Source organism: Elgaria multicarinata, chromosome 10 (assembly GCF_023053635.1).
Source record: "Elgaria multicarinata webbii isolate HBS135686 ecotype San Diego chromosome 10, rElgMul1.1.pri, whole genome shotgun sequence".
Lineage (NCBI taxonomy): Eukaryota > Metazoa > Chordata > Lepidosauria > Squamata > Anguidae > Elgaria > Elgaria multicarinata.
The window spans coordinates 65,745,433-65,770,380 of record NC_086180.1 but is presented as its reverse complement, the minus strand read 5'-3'; the positions used below and the strand labels follow the sequence as shown (position 1 = coordinate 65,770,380).

Genomic DNA, 24,948 nt, shown 5'->3' with positions numbered 1-24,948 from the left:
ATAATAATAACAATAATAATAATAATAATAATAATAATAATAATAATAGGGCCACCTGGTACTGCACAGTGTGGGAGAATCTAATCTTAACTCTTTGGCACCAGTATTTATTTATTTATTACATTTTTATACCGCCCAATAGCCGAAGCTCTCTGGGCGGTTCACAAAAATTAAAACCATAATAAGTCAACCAACAGGTCAAAAACACAAATACAAAATACAGTATAAATACAGTATGAAGACACAAAGCATGATTGCACAAGCAAATGTATCTTTTTGATGAGAGATATTTATTTATTTATTTATTTATTGCATTTCTATACTGCCCAATAGCCGAAACTCTGGGCGGTTTACAAATTTAAGACAATTTAGAACAAAATAATAGTATAACACCATAATATAAAATACAATATAAAAGCACAACCAAGATAAAAACAGCAGCAATGCAAAAATACAAATTTAAAACAGCAAAGTTAAAATTAATTTATAGACTATTAAAATATTGGGAAAATAAAAAGGTCTTCACCTGGCGTCTAAAAGAATATAATGTAGGTGCCAAGATATGATATAGAACCATTTGTCACAGCATGGTTGTTGCATTTAGGGAATTTTATTCTGTAGATACATTTTAATAAGTTTTAAAAGATTTAATTATTTTTGTAGACATAAATATTGTCTTCACAAATAGTTTAAAAAGCATACCCTTTAGTGTTCTTTGAATACTGAATTTTTACATAATGGCCAACTTCCTAGATCATCATTGGAGACAATGTGTCTCTTAGTGATGTCAGTGACAAAATCCTTGTGACAAAATAGAGCAGGATTGTATTCTTTTCTCTTTTTAAAGGGGCCAACATGTAGGTATCTCTTTTTTATTGTTTGGGTTTGTGCTTATTCTGCCTCTTGCTTAATATGGGCTGATATATATTTCCACATACTTGTTGCAAATTACAGGCCATTGTATTTTGATATTTGCTACCTGCCTGAGTGCTTAAATAGATTGGAGATGGGCTAACAAACTGAAGTGCAATCCACCCAAGATGGAGATACTATTGGTCAATAGACAAACTAATGTTGGATTGAGGGTTCCACCTGCTCTGGATGGGTTTGCATTTCCTCTGAAGGATTAGGCTTGGAGGTGAATCTGGACCAAGCACTACTTATGGAAGGTCTCAAGTGCTGCTCTGATCAGGAGCACCTTTGAATACTCAACAAAATTTAAGGGTATATATTCAGTGAAACCATAATATTTAATATACAAAAATAAAATAAAGATTAATAATAATGTTGCATTAAAAGTACACTAACATATTGCACAGACCAATGTATAACTAAAACAACGTAGAAAAAGGCCAAACGCGTTTCGACAAGAGGTCTTCGTCAGTGGCCTAGCAGTTTGAAAAGGCTGAGGCCCGGCATATTTTCAAAGGGGAGTGACACCCTATTGTATCGTTAGCCCCAATAAATCTTCAGGGAGTACACAGCAGCCTGCATTGGCCACTGACGAAGACCTCTTGTCGAAACGCGTTTGGCCTTTTTCTGCATTGTTTTAGTTATACATTGGCCTGTGCAATACGTTAGTGCACTTTTAATACAATATTATTGTTAATTTTTATTTTATTTTTGTATATTAAATATTATGGTTTCACTGTATGTGTGTGTGTGTGTGTGTGTGTGTGTGTGTGTATATATATATATATATATATATATATATATATATATATATATCCTTAACTTCTTTTTGAGTATTATATGGTTGTTTGTTAAGGATTTCACCTTTCCTTGCTCCAGGAGCACCTTTGCCCAGCTTTGGCTGGTGTGCTAGCTGCGCCCCTTCCTGGGAAGCTTGATCCAGCCACAGTGACCCCCATTCCTCAAACACTTTCTCTTTAGAATTTTACAACATATTCCATGTATGGCTGTCCTTGAAAAGAGTTTGGGAACTTCAGCTTGTACAAAATGTGACAGCCAGATTGCTTTCTCTCATGCACTTAGTAGTTGCACCAACTGTACTGCCTTCCCATTTGTTTCCAGATACAATTCAAGGTACTGGTTCTTACTTATAATAGCCCAAATTGGTTTGGGGCCAGGATATTTGAAAGAGTACCTCCTCTCATATAAACTGCTCCTAGTTTAAGATCTACATCAGGGAGCTGCTATATGTACCATCACTAGTCTTGTTTAGTGAGAAAACAGGACTGAGTCTTTTCTGTGTGGCACCTTGGCTATTGGTACCTTTTACCTAGGGAAGTTTGACTGGCTTCGTATTTGTTTAGTTTTAGGATAGTTGTTAACAGCTTTTTCTTTTCTATAGCTTTTGGATTATTTTAACGTAATTCATTCCTCCCTCTGGTTTGGGGAGATTTTTTGTCTTGTACTTAATTAGTTTGTTATTACATTCTTTGAATATTTTTAGGTTTAAGTTTTTAAATTGTAAATTCCCTTGGGGTCCCTCTTGGAGCCAAAAGGTGACTCATAAACAGTTTTATAAATAAATATTAGTAATGTATTCCTCCCAAAATCATGTATTCTAGAATAGTCGCATTCCACATGAAACTCCGTACCCAAGAAAGTCCTGAAGCATTAACGCATACCAGCTTTTTACACATAATTTATTTGCCCTTACCTTGAATCACCCACCTCTGCAATACTGAAAAGTTGATAATCACAGATAATGTGGGCAACACTTCATCTAATGTCAAAAGGGACCAGAGAAAGGCTGTCTTTGGAATTCTTAGGCTGAAATAAGCAAAACTATTCTTATGAACTGGGCCTTGTTTTACACAACAGAAAGCACCCACCTAAAAGCTAAATAACGATAGGGCATCAGTTTTAGCAACCCTACTACTGCTGGTTATGATCTGGAAACTTTATTGAGGATACTAGCATTGCCAGAATATATTCAGAAGAGAAAAAGATGCTTCATCATCCTTGAAAGTCATGACCACAATCTAACACAGACTTATTTCAGTAGGGCATAACTGTGCACTGGGTTATAGTCTCAGGTCAATTTTGCTACACTATTCTGAAAGGGAATGTCTGTATAAACCAGACAAACATTTGGAAGAGGGGAGGCATGAAATCCCAGTAGATCAGATGAGCGTGTTTGGGAGAGTAAGGCTTTAAAGGATGGTGCTGATCCTCCCTTAAGAGAACATCTTCAAAAACTCAGCCTACCTGCTTCAACTTTAATCAGGAGCAGCTGTGCATAATTTGGCATAGAAGCTTTTAAAAAATTGGCTCCTTTTCAGAATGGGAACAGTCAGGGGGTCCCTGCCTAGATTCCAGGACTGGGAGCTTTCTAAAGATGCAAGAGCTGTCTTCTTTATACTGCTTCATTGCTTAAAGGCAATTTAGCTTCACAAAAGAACGACAACGGTGGATTTTGCTGGCCTGTGCACCAAGAACACAATATTTTTATAAATCTGAAAACCCTGAAACATTCCCTTATGTTTAACTTGAGATTCATGCTGAGTTCTGTCTAGCTGTGCAGACTTTGGCTTTGGCACAGAGCAATGTGTTACGCTTACTAGCTTTTCAAAAAGTACCGATTGAGAATGGTATGTCAGATTAGTCTAACTGAATGTACTTTAGTTAGTTCTCAGATCCAGCAGTCTCTTCACACACAAAATTACTTGTGGAGATGGAGGAAAGCCATGCTTGATTGATAATTGCATAACTTGACCTCCTTTAGTAACTGACATACTAGCTAGGTAGCAGCTGGTGCCATTTTAATGTTTGCCACAATATTCTAAACAACAACATATTTAACAATTCTCAATTTCTAATGGTAGATAGAAAGATCTTTTAATGTTCACAAGTTTGAGCATCTTACATTGAAGAATTTATTTAAAAATAGATTTTTATTTCAAGCTACTGAAAACAGTGTTTCTCTACTAACTTAAATGGCTACTCTGGATAAACGAGTTGAAGTCTGCAGTCTTTACTACATCTCTAAACAAAAGAACATTGTTTTTCTAATCTCCTGGAGTGTAATAATAATTTCCACCCTTTTTGGCAGGCCACATGTAAGTACCAGGCAGTTCATGGAGGGTGCATGATATGCAGGTACGCTGTAGGAACGATAGCTATTTTCCAGCCATATAGTAGAGTCAAGAATGCCTAGAAAGAGGAGGCATAAGCACCAAAAACTAAAGTGAGCTAAGGGTGTGTGTGTGGAGGAGAGGGACGGTTGGCCTAAGAACGAAGAGAAAAAGTAAGTGAACTGGCTTATGATGAAGAAGGAGAGGTTTTGAGTGGGAATGGTAGGGTGGTAATAGAGCATGGAGGATTAAGAAACTCAACAAGCATTGCTTGGTTGGGAGAGTGATTAGAAGGGAAAAGAAGTTGCTGTAGCAGCCATGATATATCCTCAGGCTCTTGGCCACAGAATTAGAAACTTCTGCTGCTCTGTAGGAACAAATATATCACTGTGAGTTCAATTGCATGCCTAATTACCCCTTTTGTTTATAAATGATAGCTTTGCATACAAACCAGTTAAAAGAAGATGCCCTTTTTTCTTTCAGATTTCTAAAATTAAGTTGGCAGTTCATTTTAATTCAGAGGTGGCTGAAATTTGAAAAGCACACTTCCTGAAACAAGGTTAAAGGGGTCATCATCCATTTTTTAAATATAATATAAAGTAGGTTTCTTAGATATTGTATAAAATTTCCTTCTAAAGAAGTTCCCATTGTAACACATCTTTTTTATTACTGTATGATGGCTATGGAAAGATCTATTACTATCTTAACTTAAGTAATAAGGATTTGTTAAGCATATTTCCCAGAGGGAGAGCTTCACACTAAGTACAATGGTTGCCCAGTATTAAAACTGTAGATAACAAGGCCTGTGCAGTTACAAATAATTGTGCTTTGTGTGCGCTCTGCCACAACACTTTTCAGTAATGCTATTTGCATGTAGAGTTTTAATTAAGAGATAACTGTCACCACAGGTTGACTGCAGAAGGCTCTAGTATCCAGCAGAGAGATAAATGCCAGTGCCAAGTTATACAGGTTGGATAGCATACAGGGGGTCTATAATATAAAATGGATTTATAATTAAAAGTCACTTATTACAAAGTTATTGTGTTATATAAAGGGAGGAGAATGCCTGAAATCATGTGATTTCATGGTGTCACATACTACCTATGCATTTTCTTAGCTCGGCTTAACTGCATATAATGTAGTTATAATAGGAAATGTTTTGTGAATCTTTTAAAATACATGTTTATGTTTTTTATGTATATATTCCAATCTATCCCTAATGCATGAGGCACAACTTTCCCTTGCTTAATTTTGGATTAATGGCCATGTAAAGAAGGCCACCATTGCTTCCATTTTATAGATAGAAAACGTAAGTTGTGAATGACACATCCAAAACCATCTAATAAGTTATGAATAAGGTGGGATTTGGACCTTGTTCTCCCAAGTCCAAGTTTTGAAAGTTGTACAGCAGGTTGTAGTTATTTCTATTTGCTGAACTCACATGGGCAGATTTCTAAAGGCTTGAATACACTTTACAGCTACCCTGAGAGAGCTGCCCTAAATTATTCTACTTGAAGACTATAGCTACGTGGTGGGTAAAGTAGCCTGCTCATGATTTCACGAATGCTCTTCAATTTCCCCTTTATTTTAATTCCATGTTATAATGTGTGATAGAAGCAAATTTATTCACTAATGTACTAGACAAATATATTAATCTGGGCTCTTATTAAGACATACAGATATCTGTTTTAGGTATGGGAGCTCCAATAGGCATGCACATTTCATCTGTCTGGACTGTCTTTCCTATTAATTTCAGTAGTGGAAGTAGAACCATGTGTGCTTCAATTTGGAGCAACCAGCATGCTTAAGACCCTTGTGTCCATAAGACTCTTGTATCTGTGGCAGGTTGCATACAGGGCTCAAGATGAAAGCATAATTGTCTGCCAGTTTAAAAATACCATATATGAAAGAGTATTCCATTAATAGTGTGAGGTCTATATAAAGTCTTAAATGTTACTGATGTCTAGTCCATCTTATCTTGGAAGTGATCACTGCTTTCTCACTGCTCTAGTCTATTCTGCAGACACACATAATGGCCCAGTTTGCACAGAATGAGAAGCCACCATGGCTGAATTTCTCTGTTGGTCTTTTTTGTTGTGGCGGCCACCACCATTTTCAATATTTGGGGCATGACGGGGATACACAGGAGCTTGTCATTATGTGAGAACCTAGCGAGGGTGGGTAGTTGGGGTGGTTAACAAGCTACCCGCAATCATAAAACAGGCTTGTCAGCCACCCAACAACCCACCCTTTCCACGTTTACACATAATGACAAGCTGTTCCGTGTTCCTGCCACAGCTTGAAGATTCAAAATGTCAGCAGCCACCGCAAGGAGAAGCCCTGCAGGGAAATTCACCCACTGTGGCTTCCCATTACATGTGAACCAGGTCAATAAGGGAATGGATTAATACATTTGGATTATGTAAATCTAGCCAGTGAAGCAAGAACAGAACCATGGAATCTTAAGTTTATAGACATGTAACTGATGTTTAAAACTGTAAGTTAATATTAAAATAATGTGAAACTTAATTAAAGTTATCCAGTTTTGCTCTTATGTAGAATTAATTTCTATACATTGGGTTATTTGGAAAAATATCATAAAATTGTGAAAAAAAGTTTGTGAACCCTAGGGATAATTATAGAAATTCCATAGTTACCTTGATAGCCTTCATAAATCAAAACCAGTCATGTTCAAAGTATCCAATATGGTTTAGATTAACCAATTCCATGTCATGTGAAATAAAACAAATTAGGCAAATAATGAGTACCTAACAGTCGGGATATGTGCAAAAGTAAGTGAACTCCTGGTTGCATCAGCTCAGTTAAAGGGAATCATTAGAATCAAGTGTTTAAGTAATTAGGTAGATCTTCAGCGGTGAGTTTAGAAGGCCCCACCCTATAAAATGATCAGAAACATTGTGAGTTTGGTCTTCACCCTATAGTTGTGCAGAAACATATCAGGCCACAATCCAAAGATATCACTGAGCACCTCAGAAAAGCAGTTATTACTGCTTATTATTCTAGAAAGGGTTACAAAACCATTTCTAAGGATTTGGGGCTTCACCAATTCACTGTCAGACAGATAGTCTACAATTGGAGAAGTTCCACAGTCACTCTACCCAAGAGTGGTCATCCTACCAAAATCTCTCCAAGACCAAACTGGCACATCATTCAGGAAGTTAAAAAGCAGCACCACAGTGCAACATCCAAGGATCTGCAGGCCCCTCTTACCTTGGCTAACGTGAGTATTCTTGACTCAGTGATCAGAAAAAGACTGAACAAGAATGGTGTTCATGGGAGGATAGCCAGGAAGAAACCACTACTCATTAAAAAAAAAAAGCATTGCCGCCCGTCTGAAGTTTGCTAAAGATCACTTAGATGATCCCCAAGACTTCTAGAACAATGTTCTCTGGACTGCTGAGTCAAAGGTAGAACTTCTTGGCCTCAATGAGAAATGTTAAGTTTGGCAAAACCAACAAACACTGAGTTCAAACAGAAGAACTGGTTTTTGTGGGCTGCCCAGAGAGCTTTGGTCAAGGGGCAGTATAGAAATGTAATAAATAAATAAATAAATCCCAACTGTCAAGGACAGTGGTGGGAATGTGATGGTTTGGGCCTGTTTCGCTGTGTCAGGACTAGATGGTTTGCCATCATTGACACAACCATGTCTGCAGTATATCAGAAGATTCTAGAGGAGAATGTCAGGCAATCCGTCCGTGAGCTGAACCTGAACCGAAAGTGGGTTATCCATAAAACCATGATCCTAAACATACAAGTAGATCTGCAAAAGAATGACTGCAGAAGAAGTTCCATGTTTTAGAAAGGCTTAGTCAAAGTCTGGACCTGAACCCCATTGAAATGTTGTGGCGGGACCTGAAGAGAGCTTTTTCATACAACTACACCATCAAATGTCACTGAGTTGAAGCAGTTCTGTAAGGAGGGATGGGCCCAAATTCCTCAAAACAGATGTCAGAGACTGACCAACAGTTAGAGGAAGTGCTTACTTGAAGTCATTGCTGTTCAAGGTGGTGCCACCAGGTACTGAATATAAAATTTCACATACTTTTTCACACATGGATATTGAATGTTGAATCAGTTGTGGATAAATAAATGTTGAAAAAGCATCATGACTGTGTGTCATTTGTTTAATCAGGTTATCTATTGTTCTTTCTCTAGGATTATGGGGTTAGATAATAACATTTTAGGTTAGAAATATGTAACAGTCCTAAGAGGTTCACAAACATTTTCTTGCCACTGTATATAGAAAGTCAACAGCAAAAACAGTCCCTTGCACGATGAATTTCAAATGACTAGAATGATTTCCATCATGTGCTATCATAATTTTATTTGGCCATGATTTATTAAAGTATTTTATAAGTAGCCAAAATTTGAAGGGAGTAAGCAGCAACTGATCTGTCACTCATGTTATCCTAACCCAAAAAATTAAAAAATATTTTTTTTTATGTTTTTCCTTAGGTCCTCCCATGCCATCCTCTTCATCTAGTCAATCCGTTATTGAACATTTACATTCCCCTCCTCCATCACCTAATCTCCATGACAACCAGAGATGGTTGCTAAGTACTAGTGCTATCCAGCCAGTTCAGGACTCTGACACTGATGAGGACTATACTGCCAGCTCATATCTAGTACAGACCGGTCCCGTTTCAGTTTTTGCCTCAGGTCATGGTAAGAATAGGACATCTTGTCCGTAGTTTAAGTACATTTTTTATTTTTATTTTATTTTTATCCTATAAGAAAAGAGTATGATTAAATATTAACCAAATTATTTGGTAGTTTATATCTTGGAATGTTTGTGAAAGCATAAGGAGATTTTTATTTTATTTTGGTTGTTGGAGCCAAGCAAAAGTAAGAATACAGAGCCACTTTATTTATTTATTTATTTTAATAATGCAAACACACCTCTAATTTAATCTAAATGTAGTGGGCTTCTACTTACATAGGAAGCTTAGATTCTTACCTATATAGAATGTAATAACTTGTAGATAACATTTGTTTGATTTACAGTGCAATCCTATACATATGTACTGAGAAGTAAATTTCACTGAATTCAATGGGCCTTACTTCTTTTTAAGTGGGTGTAGGATTGCAGCTTTAGTTAAAGTTTGTTTTCCAGTAGTTACGCTATTTAGGTTAATTTTGTTATAAGAATATATGCTCGCCTTCTCTGTCCAGGCAGATGTGGTAAGTTTCAAAGTTTAGAAGTTTATGGGTAATGAACAAGTACACAACCACAAAAGGGTATTTTTTTTACTTACATCCAGTATTGTACAAAGAAAGCCTTTGTGTTGCCCATCTACTAGGAGGAAGTTTCTCACAATTTTTTACCAGTGTGCATTATGCATTTATTTGCTTGGCAACAATTTTAGATCTTGGTGATAGGTTGGTGTTCATAATCCTCCTCCTTTTCATTTTATCCTCACAAAAACAACAACCCTGTGAGGTAGATTGGGCTGAGAGTCTGTGACTGGCCCAAAGTCACCCAGTAAGCTTCCATGGCTGAGTGGGGACTAGAACCCGGATCTCCTGACTCCCAGTCCAACACTCTAGCTGCTACACCACACTGGCTCTCATGATAATGCTGCAGCAAAGGAAACAGTGAATTGTCTTTTGTGCAAGGGAGTTTCCAGACACTAGAGTATTTTGTAAGGATTTCTAATACTTGCAGAATATTGCCTGAATTGATTAGGTAGTTGAAGAAGCAATCTGACTTTTAGGACTTTTAGGATCGTGTCCACAAAAGCTTATGCCAAAATAAATAAGTGTGTTAATATTTAAGGTGCCAGCCAAAAGCCTCATTGTTGTTTTTAGAAAGACAGACATCCCTGAAAATCTTGTGTTGAAGGAACCTTTGTGGATCCACATTTTAGTCTTTTGTTTTTTGGTCAATAAGCGGTTATTAAAAAAAACTAATGCTGCATCTCTGAGCCGGTAAGCTGTTACCCTATTGGAGGACTTAGCTAGTGGAGGCTGGTGGCTCAGATGTCAGTTGGGTGGTGAATCCACTCTGGGTATCAGGCAGAACTCAAAAGGAGCTATCCAAGGTGCTGAACCTATTTGGGGAACAGGGTGTAACACCTTGGATAGATACTTTAGAGGTGGGTTGAGCACTTTGGATAGCTCCTTTAGAGTTCTGACTGAAATTTGAGGCTGATTCACTGCCCCACTCTCATTGGAGCTACCAGCCTTCCTTGGACTTAGCCCTTTCACCAGGCTCTTTTTAGTTCTCTCTACTGTACTATGTCATTATTTAGAGCAGACAAACAACCAGGCCAGTAAGATATAACTAAAGGATAATTCCATTTGAACTCAGTACAATTACATTTTTTTTCTTTCTAATAATGTTGTAGGATGAACAGAGGTTAGCAGCCATATTTGATGTCAGATAGGATAGAGGAAACTCACTAGACTACTTTCCATATTCTTGTACCACCAATTCAATTTCAATTCAACAGACCAATAAAACATATGAAAACACATAATAAATATTTAAAATACATGAAATTAAAACAGAGCATGATTGCATGAGCCTCCTTAAAGTTCTGTGCTAGATTCCAATATTACCAATTCCAATATTACCTTTCCAGATGGCCCACCTTTGCTGTCAAAAACTTCATCCCCACCTCTAAGATCCAGACACATACCCCCTTTATTATAGCTGGTGGTCAGTTTTATAAAATCTACAATAATAAGAATAAGCCGCTCAATTATCTAACACAGATTCCAGAGCGGTGAACATAGGTTTAACAACAAAATAAAGTTTTAAAAAACAAATTAAAATTATTCAATTTAAAAACAAAGGTACCAGGAAAAACAGTCACTAATCAGTTGAGAAAGGCTTCTCGAAACAGAGTTGTTTTCAGGAGATGCTGGAAGCAGCCTAGTGTTGGTGCCTGCCTGACCTCCAGGGGCAGAGAGTTCCATAGAGAAGGGGCCACTACACTAAAGGCTCTTCTCCTGGTGGATTCAAATCGGGCTATAGCTCTACATGAAACCACTAGGACCATGCCCTCCAACGACCTCAGTGATTGGGTAGGATGATAATGGAGAAAGCGCTCTCTCAGGTATCCTGGTCCCAAATCTGGCAATGTCACATATATTTTACACTGTTTAAGAGACCACCCCCACATGTCACAAACCTTCTTAGACATGAATTCTCTATGGCGCTAGGAAGGCAAATTCTTTTGGCAAGCTATAGCAATTATCTTGTTCTTGTGCCCTATGGAAGGTTCTTGGAGGAATCCCAGGGGGAGATTGGGTGCATGCTTCTGGTTCCCTTAACTACCCTCACCACTTCCTTTACTGCAGGTAGAAGGTAAGAAGTGTAGCAGAGAGATCCCATAGTTGTGAGTTCTCTATTTTCAAGAGACCCTGCTCAAGCTTTTAAGAGAATCATAACTGTGGCATTGTGTGTGTGTGTGCATGCGCGCGCACGCGTGTGTATTTTAAATAATAATAATAATAATAATAAAGAAAGTAGATATTAAGATATTTAAAAACAGCCTTTAAAAAAGAAAAAAGAATTGCACCTTTTGTCAGAAATAGATTTGTGACTTGCCCTAGTTAAAGCTATTTGGCAGAACTGAAGTTATTTAAAGATGGCAATATATCATTTCATGAGTAATCTATCATTTCCTGATGTATAGTGCAAAACAAAAAGTAATAACGACCAAGAAAATTCACTAATTTGTGGCAACTGATATTGCATGATATGGAGAGATTCCGATTACCCTGATAACAACATAAACACACACGAGTTGAAATTCTTCTTCTTCTTCCCCTTTCTCTTGATTCAGTTAATTTTTTTCTGTTTGACTGTTAAACATATCTTAAATATATATTCTGCAGTCATATCCAAATAAAAAGCTACCAGAATATTATAATATTAGTACTAAAAGAGTGCATGGCATTTAGCCACAGTCTTTCCTCTTCACTTCATCCTATTTGGGCAATTTATTGTTGTTTTTCTATTTTATTTGTGATTGAGATAAAAAAAAAATAGCCTCAGATCTCAAATACTGAGATCACTTTTGGTGGAATCCACACATATTCTAAAGTAAGCCCTCTTGTGCTAGATTTATAAATATAAATGCAATGAAGTTATTTATAACATGTTTCAACTAATCTCCATGTGGTATCTTTGAATTTTGAAGATTAATGTATGTGATGACTCATCTGTTAGCAAAAGTTGTAATATAGTACTGAATGATGTTCGGTCTTTAAAAAATGTCTGCCACACAGCAAAGAGCAAATAACAGATTGTCCTAGCATTATGGGAGTACAGATTGGGTTTTTATGTTCAAAGACGATCATTTTAATTATGACCAAAAAGGTAGAAAATAAAGTATTTGGGAAGTTATGTTTTGAAAGAGGCAAAATTAATAATAGTGTGGGGACTATTTCTTGTTCACCATTTGCAAGGTGTCAGAGATTTATTTTAATCAAAGAATGAAAAGTACTCACTTCCTTATTGAATCCCTCTGCCCCAGAGCTGCTATTATCCTGGTTAGGAAATTTCCTTTGGTAGCGATAATTGTTTTGTGGGGCCACAATCCTAATCCTTTCAGGGTGTAGTGCTATTTAGAGAACAAAAATTCATACTCGTTAAATGCATTTATTGTCACATGCAGTTTGGTCCTGAGAAACACTTGAAAACTCACTCCGATACACCTGCAACTATGTGGGGAAAAGGTTGTCGGTAGCCTCTGTTTATGTGGTTGAGACCAGTCCAGTGTCTCCACACCGTAGGTGCAAGCAATGGTGGTAAGCTGAAGAGCAAGCAAAGCTTAAACGTATTGTCAGAGCGTACAGTCATCTGCCTCAACACAATAGTCAATGGTCAGGGTACTCCCCACACATGATAATAATCAATTGTGTAGATTAGGATCAGCATTGAGTTGACTATTAGTCTATGCTGTGTTGTCTGAACACAGTCATTGTTTTGCATGGCATGGGGATAAACTTTTAAAGACTACTTGTAAGTGGCTGCTAGTACCCTAATACACTGTGCCATGAAAAAAATAACCCAAGGTACCAATATACAAACAGCTTGACAGCTTTGGAAAAATATAATTAAAAATGTAGCTATGGCTGTAAAAATCAAATGTGACACACTACATGGATTTTGGAATAATTTCATGGTAATTGTCAACTAGGGGCTCATATACACCAAGCAGGATATACCACTATGAAAGTGGTATGAAAGCGGTATATAAAAGGCAGGAGCCACATGACTGCTTGATAGTGGTATTGAAGTGCACTGACAACTGTTGGGGCCCACTGACATACCACATAGCACTTTCATACCGCTTTCATAGTTTTATATCCTGCTTGGTGTAGATGTGTCAATGGGCTCCAACAGTTGTCAGTGCACTTCAGTACAACTATAAAGCAGTAGCATAGCTCCTGCAGTGCACTTCAGTATTGCTATAAAGCAGTAGTGTGGCTCCTGCCTTTTATATACCGCGTTCATAGTGGAATATCCTGCTTGGTGTAGATGAGCTCTTAGCTACTACAGTGTTATTATTGATTGATTACATTTATATCCCGCCTTTTTTCCTCCAAGGAATCCAAGGCAGTGTATATAATCCTCCTCTCCGTTTTATTCTCACAACAACAACTCTGTGAGGGAGGCTGGGCTGAGAGTTTGAGACTGGCATAGTCACCCAGTGGGTTTCCATGGCCGAGTGGGGACTATAACCTGGATTTCCCAACTCCCAGTCCAACACTGGGAGTTGCTACACCACACTGGCTCTCACTAGTGTTAGCTAAAAAATTGTAATAATGTTATAGAAAAGAGCGTTTTTTCTTTGTATTATTTATATAACTAAACCCAGTATTTGAATCCAACTGTTAGACTTCACATGGAATGGAAAATATTTTCAATTTAAAAGCACTCAATAAAGCATAACAAAGCTAATCATGGAGATGAAGGAACTGATACATGAGGAAAGATTTGAGAAGCTGGATATATATTGTATATCTTGGCTAAAATGAAGAAGGAAAGAAATAGAAAACATATTTTCAAGAATGGAAGAAAAACCATATGCAATGCACAGGGATATATTTGTGAGCAATAAAACTTAGGAAGAGAAAGTGTAGGTGGAATAGTTTCCTGCCAGTGGGTTCTTTTAGGAATGGGTAATAGTCTCCCAAAGGAAAAGAAGGAAATGTTGCCACTTCCCAGATTCTTAAAATCAGAAGGTAAAAAAAAGAATTTTCAGATTAAGGAGCATACTCTCATAATTTTGAAAGTTGGGCTGGAGACCCTACTAGATCCTATGGTAGTGAGCTATTTCTTGGTAGTGTTCTGTTATTATCTTTCCAAGTTCTCTCAAAACATTCACTTTCACACTTGAACTTTCTATAGCAACCTTGAATCACATTTATCTGTTGACACATTTTCATTGCTGTACTTTATTCTACTCCAAACAACATTTAATCCACAATGAGCTGCAGTGTGTTCTGGGCATCTGCAGCCACTAGTTTCAATATGACTACTTGATTGGGGAGATTGGAGGTTGCATCATGTCAGATGAACCCAGCCATCAAGTTATTCAAGGGTTAAACAACCCTCACGTAACTCTACTACTAATTAATGTTTATGTGAGGGTTGTTTAACCCTCAAATAAGCCACAGTGGCCAGATTCACATGACATGGCACAACCCTTGATTGCCCAGTTGTGGGTTGCTTATTCAAAATGGCAGCTGCATATGCCTGGCATGCCCCACATCTCATCATGGGTTCAACAACCCATGATGAGATGCCTGTGTCATGTAATCTGGTGACATCAGGTGAACCAAGCCATCAGGCTATACAAGGGATTGCCCAATCAGGGCTTGCGTATTCAAAATGGCAGCAGCACATGACCAGCATTTCCCACAACTCCTCATGGGTTAAATACTATGTCATGTGAACTGGCCCATATGAGAATCTGGGCAGCTTTCCCAGATTTCTAATGAGGGTCAAATGACGTGTCTCTCTGTATGCATAGTTAGGTTTTTTCTTCAGTTAATTTTTGTATACTTGTAATGTTTACTATTTTTAATTGTTGTAAACCGCCCAGAGAGCTTCGGCTGTGGGGCGGTATATAAATGTAATAAATAAATAAATAAATAAATACCAACTCTAATCAGAGCAAACACACACAAACATACACACCCTTTACGTACTGCTAAGGCCTTCTGGCATCATGGCTAGAGGTGGAATTTTCATTCTGAATGCAGTTGAGAATAAAAGAAATATGTCTCCCCTCCCTGCATGCTGTATTTCTAGTAAAAGTTCTCCCCCTGTCTAACCCAGTGCCATTAATTAAAGAAAAAAATAAAGGCCTTAGTTACATGCTTTGCATTCAGCAAAATTCGTAGTTCTCCCTTGAGTAGAAATGTATAGGATCCCACTGTTTATTAAATCTACTTAAGTGGGAGGACTTATTTTGTTGGTTCTTCAGTGAATTCATTAGAATCATGAGCAAGCACCGACTTTAATATAGTTTCAACCTAATATAAATTGATTTTTATCTAGGTCAAAACCTAATATACCTTGGAAATTTTGAAGGTACAGGGGTCACTTGCTTTGTGAATTAAATTTACTGCGGTCTCTGATTTATTCCATAATCCCAGCATTCTGTGCAAACCTGTTCACATCTTTCCATTATTTCAATTACAAGCCCTTCTCCATCAGTTTCTTCCCTCCTAGCTACCTCATCGTAAGATAAGGCCACCTATCCCTTAGTTTAAACAAAATAATACTTAGACTATAGTCCTAAGCACAGTTCCTTTAAAGACAGTTCCATTATGTTAAATGAGATTTTTAAGTAAATGCATCTGGGTAGCAGACATCTTGGAAAATCTGTTTATATCTAAAATATTCAAATAGAAAAATATTAAAATAAACCCTTAGTAAATTTAAAACAAGCTTATTCTCATACCTTTTGCAAAAAGGGTTGTTCAGTTCTTCTCAGTCCACTGGTTTGTAATGATTCACCACAGCACTTGTAGTGGAGTGCTTGAAGCATTTCTCAGTGGCTAGCTTATACAGGCATTTAATCTCCTACATACAAAAACAGACAAGGAAGGTCAATATCTTCAGGTACAGTTCAAATAATTTATTTGTTCAACATGCTTGAGGAAAATGGAGTGGCTTTTAAAAGTCAACAAATGTTCTTGAGTACTAGCCCAATTATTTTTGATCTCTTTATGATCTTTGATTTGATAAATTTATTATATATTCATTTTCTTTTAATCATTCTGCCAAAAACCTGTCAGCATTGCTCTTGTAATGTAAAAGAAAATGTACAGTTGTTCAGTTTAATTAAGCATTCAGTCCTTCTGCCAACAGTAAATTAAAGTCCCCCCCCCCTTCTCCTCAACCCTGCCCCACCGAAATCAAATTAAACGAAGTGGTGGGCAATTATAATACGAATGCTGTAGTTCATATTTTCTTCCTTTAATATATATATATCAATCTTTGTTATTTAAGAGAGAAGCCAAAACCAATTATTTCTTTACTAATTGTGGCTCACACCCACAGTGTCTATATCATTAATATCATTCCAAGAAGGGTTACCAACCTGTTGACAAATCAAAAGGATTTGGTATGACAAATTGTCATTTCTACTGTAGCAAGTGCATAACACTCTTGAAAGTGATATAGTGATATCCATCCATTACAATCACATATAAAGTAGAAGAAAAGCCAACCAGATAAAAGTGATTTTCAGACAGTAAGGGTTTATAAAAAGAATAATACTTTTGGGCAAGTATTAGCCTGATTAAAGTCCCAAAGCAAGTGCCTGAAATGTTTCACTTTAATTCCCTCCCTGTCATATGATAGGCAGAACGACGCAATGTCATTTTTTCCTGTGCCACTGAGGTCATGCAAGAAGCCCCATACCATATAGGAAAAGCTTTGAAGCTCGTCCTCATGCTTGTATCAACACACAGGGATAAAAACTGGATTAACACTTTTGAGGAGAGGAGTTGTGGTGTGCCAGTTCCTGGAGAAGGCAGATCTGGCCACAGTTTATTTATTTATTTATTAAAACATTTGTATCCCACCCTATATCATTGGGATCTCCGTGCAGTGTACTATAAAATCAATTCAGGCAATGTAAAACAAAAAATAATTTGCACAGCTAAATCGTATTAAAACATTAAGAAACTAATACCAGTAAAACAAATTAAAACAATAAAACAGTTAAACTGTAGGCAAATTTAGCCCTCGGAGGCTTTGATAAAATAGTCACATTTTAACTTGGCATTGAAACAAAGCCAGCATCTGCGCCAGTTGGGCTTCCAAGGAGAGGGAATAATAATAATAATAATAATAATAATAATAATAATAATAACAACAACAACAACAACAACAACAACAACAACAACAACAACCCGCCTCTCCCTCTGGATTGACATCCACAACTGGGGTGTCACGACAGAGAAAACCTTCCATGTCCCACCATAATATATAATGCATATCTCATACTGGTGGGACGCAGAGGAGTGCTTCTCTAATAGATCTCAAATCTCAGGCAGGCATATAAAGGGAAAGGCACTTAATCACCTACTGCTTATATTATTGCAGTGAGTGTTACATGGGGCTGCCTTTGAAGAGTATTCTGAAATGCAGCTAGTGCAAAATTGCTTTCTGATATGTGCTTTGTTGACCACTTTACGCTGATCTTGTATCCACTGCACTGGCTTCCATTGTGTTTCCAGGCACAATTCAAGGTGCTGGTGAAAGCCCTGAAAGTCCACCTCCTCCCATATGAACGTGCTGTAGTTTGGATGCCTTTCTGCTTGAGTTTTGGTTGTTGGGAATACTGGGTAGGGCTGTATTGGGGGGCCTTTTTGGGCTGAAATCTTATATATATTATGTCTAGGATTATATTTATGAAATACTTGGCCAGATTACATGGGAGTACATATTTGAACCATTCTAGCAGGCTTACTACATTTAAGATTATTCTGAATCTTCAAGATTATTTAGTTTACTATAATTCTCCTAGCTAAAGAATATGATTTTAAAATACTGTTGAAATATGTCAGAGAGAGCAAAGTTAAATTAGGTTTAAACCTAATAATTTGTATTTTTGTTATGGAATTTTTCCATCAACAAGCATTATTGAAGTGCTATATCAACAGTAAAGTTATTTGAGGGTCAAACTTATGGGATATATAAATTAAGCAAAGAAAGACACTCAAAGGTTTGTTCCGAAGTTGCTTTAACCAGCAAAAATGTTCCCAAATTGGAGTGGGAACTCTAAAGTTACAGAAAAAGATTTAAGCCATTTATTCAGTAACCTTTCTCCTTGTATATATTTCCTTCTCCTATAAAAGCTTCAGGGTAGCTTTGAAATAATAAATTTTCCGCTCTTTCCCATCTCTTACAAAAGACTTCTCCATTTAGTATCTTTCTCTGTCCGGATGCACCATTGACATGAATCTTGCTGTCACTAACCCATTAAGAGCACGCTGAAGTAGTATCCCTGGTTTTTAAGGAATGCAGAGTTTTGACTAGAAGGCACATCAACCTCCTTCCCTCATGCTAGATCAAGGATTCCTATTGTCAGATGCAGTGGGCATGAAAGCAGCAATTTTACAGCACAAAAACTCCAATAACATTTACTGCGGTTGGCTGAGATTGAAATGCACACAGGCACTGCTCAGTCTTGGTTTCTTAAGCACCAGCTTCCCTTGGCTTCTTGCCAGTTTGTGCATTTCAAAGAGACAAGTTCTTTAAGGGGAAAGAGTTTTCCTTGTAACTTGCTGTGGGGTAAACAGACCATTCAGGCATAGTTTATTGCATTACATAGTTGACTATGCATAGCAGAATGAAACACCGTAATTGGCAGAATTATTTTGATCATTGGAATTCATAACTATGAGATAGCTGTTCTACGCCAGAAGAAAAGGAAAGATGTGATTTTTTTCTTCTTTTGAGGTGAATCGATTCCTCTGGTTCTGCAGTACCATAAAGCACAATAGCTGTTCTTAAAAACAAAGAGCAGAACCCAAGACCCATTGATTTAAAAAAGAAAAGAAAAATATAATGAATGTGCTAACGCTTCTGCTGCAATCTAAATGCTTGACACTGGCTGGATCCAGCGCTGGTGCCAGAATATTTTGCACCCTAGGCAAGGCGAACTACTTGCAAACCACCACCACCCCCAAATAAATTGCCAACTTCAATTCAGCTGTTCAAGAAGAGATTCTGAACTATTATATTTTCCTTTTATTATGGTTTTTCTTAAAACAGTTAATTTGTATAAAACTGTGACCCTTAAAGGGCAGTACTGCGTCCCTTTGACGTCTGCGCCCTAGGCGGCTGCCTAGTTGGCCTAATGGTAGCGCCTGCTCTGGCTAGATCATGCCCAGAGTTTGCAAAATTTGCCAGCACGTGGTGTTACATACTTCTCTCGCCCTCCTTTGTGTATTCTCTACTGCAATTCCTCACCTTGTGAGTAAGAATTCTTCCTGCCTGCCTTAACCATAGATAATGCTTTAACTATGAGCTCACATTCACCAGCATTTTATGCAGCATATGAAACCTCCCAGTTTAACGAGTCTTAACATTACAAATGGAAAAGTAGTTATATGTACAAGCTGAAGAGTGCTTCTCATGCAATGTTTTGTACTTCGGTACACAACTGTTTAGTTTTAATGGGCACATGTGAATTTTATTTGCTGCTGACCCTTTTAAAATAGCAGAAACAAAGGCCTAAACAATCCCGGCTGCAGTTTCCATGTATTTTAAACAAGGGGCTTTAACTCTAACCTGGAGCTAAATTATAACATTTATATTGTATATTCTTTAGAGATTTTTATTATATTAAGATCTGGCCTTTCTCCTCCTCCTCTTCTTCTCTCCCACTCTCTCCAAAAGAGAGGTATGTTGCTGCTGGTGCAACATGACCCAGTTGTCAAGTCATGACCCAATTGTGAGTCAAGCTCCATGAATTAAAGACTAGCGTTTTAAAGGACAAAGGGATCTATCTATATAAAATGGTGTGAAAGCAGCCTAAGTGGAGTTTGATTGCATCCAAAAGGAAAATAACTTGCTAAAAATAAATCAGCTTTACCAACAATGAAAAATACCTAGAATATTGCTCATTGTTAACAGTAACCTTGTTCCATAGACACAGAGTGCAGTACTATAATGAAGTCCTTTAAATTTCATTTTTTTTTGTATGTGCTTCTTGAATCCTTAAATATAAGTTCAATTGACATATTTGATTTCTGTGCTATAAAGGGTTATTGTTATGATATCTGAATATAAAGTAACAATTTATTATTGAACAAAAGTGTGACTGCAGTGTTTGAATCATTTAGTTGCTTCAGATAGCCGTCAGTATGGTTTCCTATAAATGATATTAAGACAGTGGATTTTTGTTTTGTATTAATGTAATGTTCCATTCAGAATTCAAGGTCTATTTTTACTTTTGAGTTGTGTATGGTCCATCTGTCCCCCACCCTACACACATTTGCAGGAACAATTTTAAATGGTATCTGAGGTAATCTTACATCTCTGGGTTGCTTTCCAGTAGCTTGCCCTCTGCTGAGTAGGAAAAAGGCAAGAATAAGAATGACCTTGAACCCCTCTGCCAGTGTGTGCCTGTAGCGAAAATGCTTCAGAAACCAAGTGAAGCACTTCTAATGAATTGTGCTTTTGATTCTTTGAATCTGCACAGCGTCTCCATCAGGTTTTTACAGCTGGACTCTTGCTGTAATTGCTACTGGGATGAGATGCACAACATGGGGTGTTGAAACCAAGTACTTATATTGTCTTACTGGCCAAAAATATATGGCATAGTAGGAGCAACAGACTTCATGAAATTCACACGTATATATCTTCATGTTCTTCCCCCATTTCTGACACGCTGCTGTTCTGTCAGCAGGCACTCTGGATGGAGGTGATAAAAATGACAAATCCAAAAGGTGTTTCTTAAAGCTGAGAATGTGTCTTTCAAGTAGGAAATTCTGCTGATAATTATGTAATGTTCAAAGTCTGGTAGCATTAGCTGCAGTCCCTAAACTGTATGCACTGGAGTGATGATGCTGTTCTCAGCGCTCTGTAAATTATTTGTAATGCTTTGTGAAACAGTTAATATTATGGTACTGAGTTTGATGGATGCATTCAGAGGTTTATAACTTTATTATTGCAAAACAATTCAAATCTAGGAATAATATTACAGTTTTAATTCCATAAAACAAAATGCCATTTTCAGGATGCATTTCAGTAGTATTACAATGATATTGTACCCTGCCTTTAGCCAATGAAATAGGGTGGGGTAGAAATGTAAACTAATTACGTTAGCTTCAAAATCTCTTTGCTGTTTTGGTGGCACATATAGATCATTGTTACTTGACTTCCTCTTTGATGCTGCAGTTTTGTAGGGAGAGCCAATTAGTTACATTTGCACGGTGGCTGCTCTCAACATACAATTCACAGAACAACGCATCATACAGTAACTAGTTCTGTTCCACCCCCACCCCCCTGCATAGCTCGCTTTGCCTTTTGTCTTGTGCAGAGTTGACTTTAACAGTATCTTAAACATAACATGACAGTATGCTGATAGCTAATGTTGCCAAATACTTCAGGTGTCACATGGGAACTAGTTGGAGTGCATTCCCATTGTCCTGGTGTGACAGTTTTGGGTTCAGCAAGTAGTCTCCATTTTGCTTAGACCACATGGCATTTCCCCTCAAGTTACTCAGAAGTCAGCATTACACCCTCCACTGTCCATTATTTTCACGAAATGCAGAGATGGAGGCTGGAGTTGGGACTCTGGAATGTGCTGCTCAAAGAAGCTGCTTCAGCTTGCTTCACAACCAAGTCTGGCTGGAACTGCCCTCAAGAAGGTTCTATTGAGTTTCAGAGTGAACACTCCATGTCTTCTAATGGTACCAGCTAGTATATGCCTTTGGGGAAAATGAGTAATCCTGTGAGTTTGGGTCAATTCAGAGCCTGATACAGGGGCAGATGAAATAAGAACCCTCCTGAGATAGTGGTTCAATTAATTATGCATAGATAAGGACAATAGATGAACAGAGTGCAAATATTATTGCACAGTTCTTCCAGTATGTTTTTTTCCCTTCTCCTTTTCCTGAAAAAAGAAAGTTACAAATGGTCTTGTACATAACAGTGCTCAAGGATGAAAAGGCAATTAATCTTCATTTGAGACTCAGATCAGAAGAAAACAACTGTTTCAAAGAAGGTATTTGTACTTTATAGAGGAAGAATGAAGGAAAGCACTTTTGGATACCAATATGGTGAGCTTCATTCCCATGGAGTCTAGAAGGAGGGTCACATTATTCTGACTTTTATTTATGTCCAGGTAGATTATTTACTTTGTAACACAGAATGTAATGGAAGCTCCTGGAAACAGAGCTAGCTCTTACATAGATAGCTCCACTCCTTCAAAACCATGTCTTTCTTCAGCTCCATTTCTTGGTGTGAAAAGAGTGTGACAGTATTCTGGGAATTGTCTATAGCTAGCTAGTTAGATTGATTCAAACACAGAATATCGTCATTTTCGTGTAGTATAAACATAAGTGCATTTCTCCTCACACCCTCTTTTTTCTGACACAGTTCAGTCTTGTATGCTTTCCCTCCTACTAAGAAAACATTAGCATGGAAGGTACATTGAGCCTGGGAACATACCACTGAGAGGAGGATTCTTTCTTTTATTTTCCCATATTAGCATCTCTCCTTTCTGTCTAGCCTTCCTTTCAGGGATGATTAGAATTGAAAGAGGAGACAATGACTACAGGTCCCTGCAAGCAACGAGGGAGAAAGAAGGCAGGAGTTTGTGTGCTCATGTCTCCTTCTTTCCAAAGCAGAGAGGGGAGGAATGGCAGCCGGGGATGTGTGTGGACTGAACCTGTCAGCTGTCAATTACCAACATGTGCTTCGTTGTTTCATGTGCAGTTTATCATAGGAGACATGATACGTTCTAAGCAGCCTCTGACAAAACTACTTGCCTATAAACCAGGAGCAAGAAAGTCTCTGGTTTTGGCTAGTAAGAATGCAAAGGGAGGTTACGTTGTAGCAGCCAAATTTGGCTGCCTGAAAAACCTGGCGTGGACCTTTGGGAAAGGGAGTCTGAGGTCCATGGTCCTGAGCTTGGTCCCTACCTTAGTTCTTAATAAATCTCAAAGAATAGAAGGGTGGGGAGGTAATTCTCTCCTTCCACAATGTGTGCCAGTTAAGAAACATTTTCCTGGCATTTTATAGATAAACAGGCAGGAACAGCGAGGTCCAAGCGGTCTGAAGAGAACCAGAGGTGAACAGGGACATTTGCACAGTAATTCATTCCTCCCCTAAAAGCACTAATAAAGTAAGTTGAGTTTAACTTCTCTTAAACTGTCTCTAGTCTGTGCTTATTGCCTTCAGTACAAAATGCTGCATTGCCACGTTTTCTCTGAGTAAGGCAACTCTGCTATGTCGCATCAGACTTTACAACATATTTAAGTCAAAGCAATTTTATCTTAGTTATCTCCTACATATTTAGAGGCCTCTCATAATAATATAATGAGGCCCTAAGCCATGGCTTACTTGGCTTGTTCCTAAATCTGGCACTGGTGAGACAGTTTCAAAAGCCTCTTTGGGCTCACCTCATTGTATGGCAAGTAAGTGGCAATTATATGACTGACAGCGCATCATGGGTGGAAATCACCAGTGACATTTGTCACTGACATCAGACACATCCTGCAAGACACGAGACTTCTGAGAAGCCAGCAAGTGACAGCTTCCTCTTCACTCTGCTTGGGCTGGGCATGCCATGTCTGCCGGGCACAGTGTGCCCCTTCATCTCGCCAGGGCACTGGCCAGGAACACTTGCACTCCAGCTGCTGCTCCTGTCTCTGCTGCTGCCTGCCTCCCTCCCCAGTGCCGTCTTTGCACCTCCAAGAGCAGCAGCAGCCAGATAGGGCCGCCCATTCTCTCACCACCCACTGGCATCTGCAGTGGGGGCGCTCAGCTGGGCCTGGTCTCAACTCTGCTGTGGGACTTGCCTGCGCTCAAGGGGCTTGTGCCACCCTCATCATTGCCAGCCTCCTGCAGGAGCTGCAGGGTGGGTGACCTCTCCCTAAGGAAGGGAGTTCAGTGGCTCCGCCCCCTTACCTTGTGAGCCATGCTTGCTGGCAGGAGGTGGGGATGTGACTTCGGAGGAGGAGATTGCGTGTGTGAGAGAGTGTATGAGTGATGGTTGCTGTGTGTTTCAATTTGGTAGTAGTAGTAGTAGGAAGAAGAAGAAGAAGAAGAAGAAAAAGAAGAAGAAATAATAGCATAATAAACAGAAGTTGGGGTGTTCGTAGGTAACACTGTCACCAAGGGGTTTTGCTTTCAGGAGTAGCTGGGATGAGGTGGAATAAAAGGTGCATGTGTGAAAGTTGACGTGGGGAATACCCATTTTTAAATTAAGTATATTGAAAAGGTGGTTCTTCTGGGAATCTACTTTTTGTACCCTTCTCTTACATCTGGGGTGAACTTTCTTTACATTGCATTGACTTTCATTATATTTACATGTTCTGAAGTGCTGATAAGTGAAACTTAGAATCATAGAATAATAGAGTTGGAATGGACCTATAACGCCATCGAGACCCCCACCCCCACCCCTGCTCAATGCAGGAATCCACCCTAAAGCATACCTGACCAGCTGCCTCTTGAATGCCTCTAGTGTGGGAGAGCCCACAACCTCCCTAGGGAACTGGTTCCATTGTCGTACTGCTCTAACAGTCAGGAAGTTTTTCCTGATGTCCAGCCGGAATCTGGCTTCCTGTAACTTGAGCCCATTATTCCGTGTCCTGCACTCTGGGATGATCGAGAAAAGATTCTGGCCCTCCTCTGTGTGACAAACTTTTAAGTATTTGAAGAGTGCTCTCATGT

General features: G+C 38.4%; 1 protein-coding gene across 1 annotated transcript in view; it reads left to right on the top strand.

Annotated features, from left to right (window-relative positions):
• The window catches only part of LOC134404426 (teneurin-3-like), a 211,603-nt gene that overhangs the window by 170,398 nt on the left and 16,257 nt on the right, over window positions 1-24,948 (top strand). Inside the window, exon 4 of the mRNA XM_063135114.1 lies at window positions 8,520-8,729. Within this exon, the coding sequence (XP_062991184.1) occupies window positions 8,520-8,729 (210 nt within the window). The remainder of the gene's footprint in view (window positions 1-8,519; window positions 8,730-24,948) is intronic.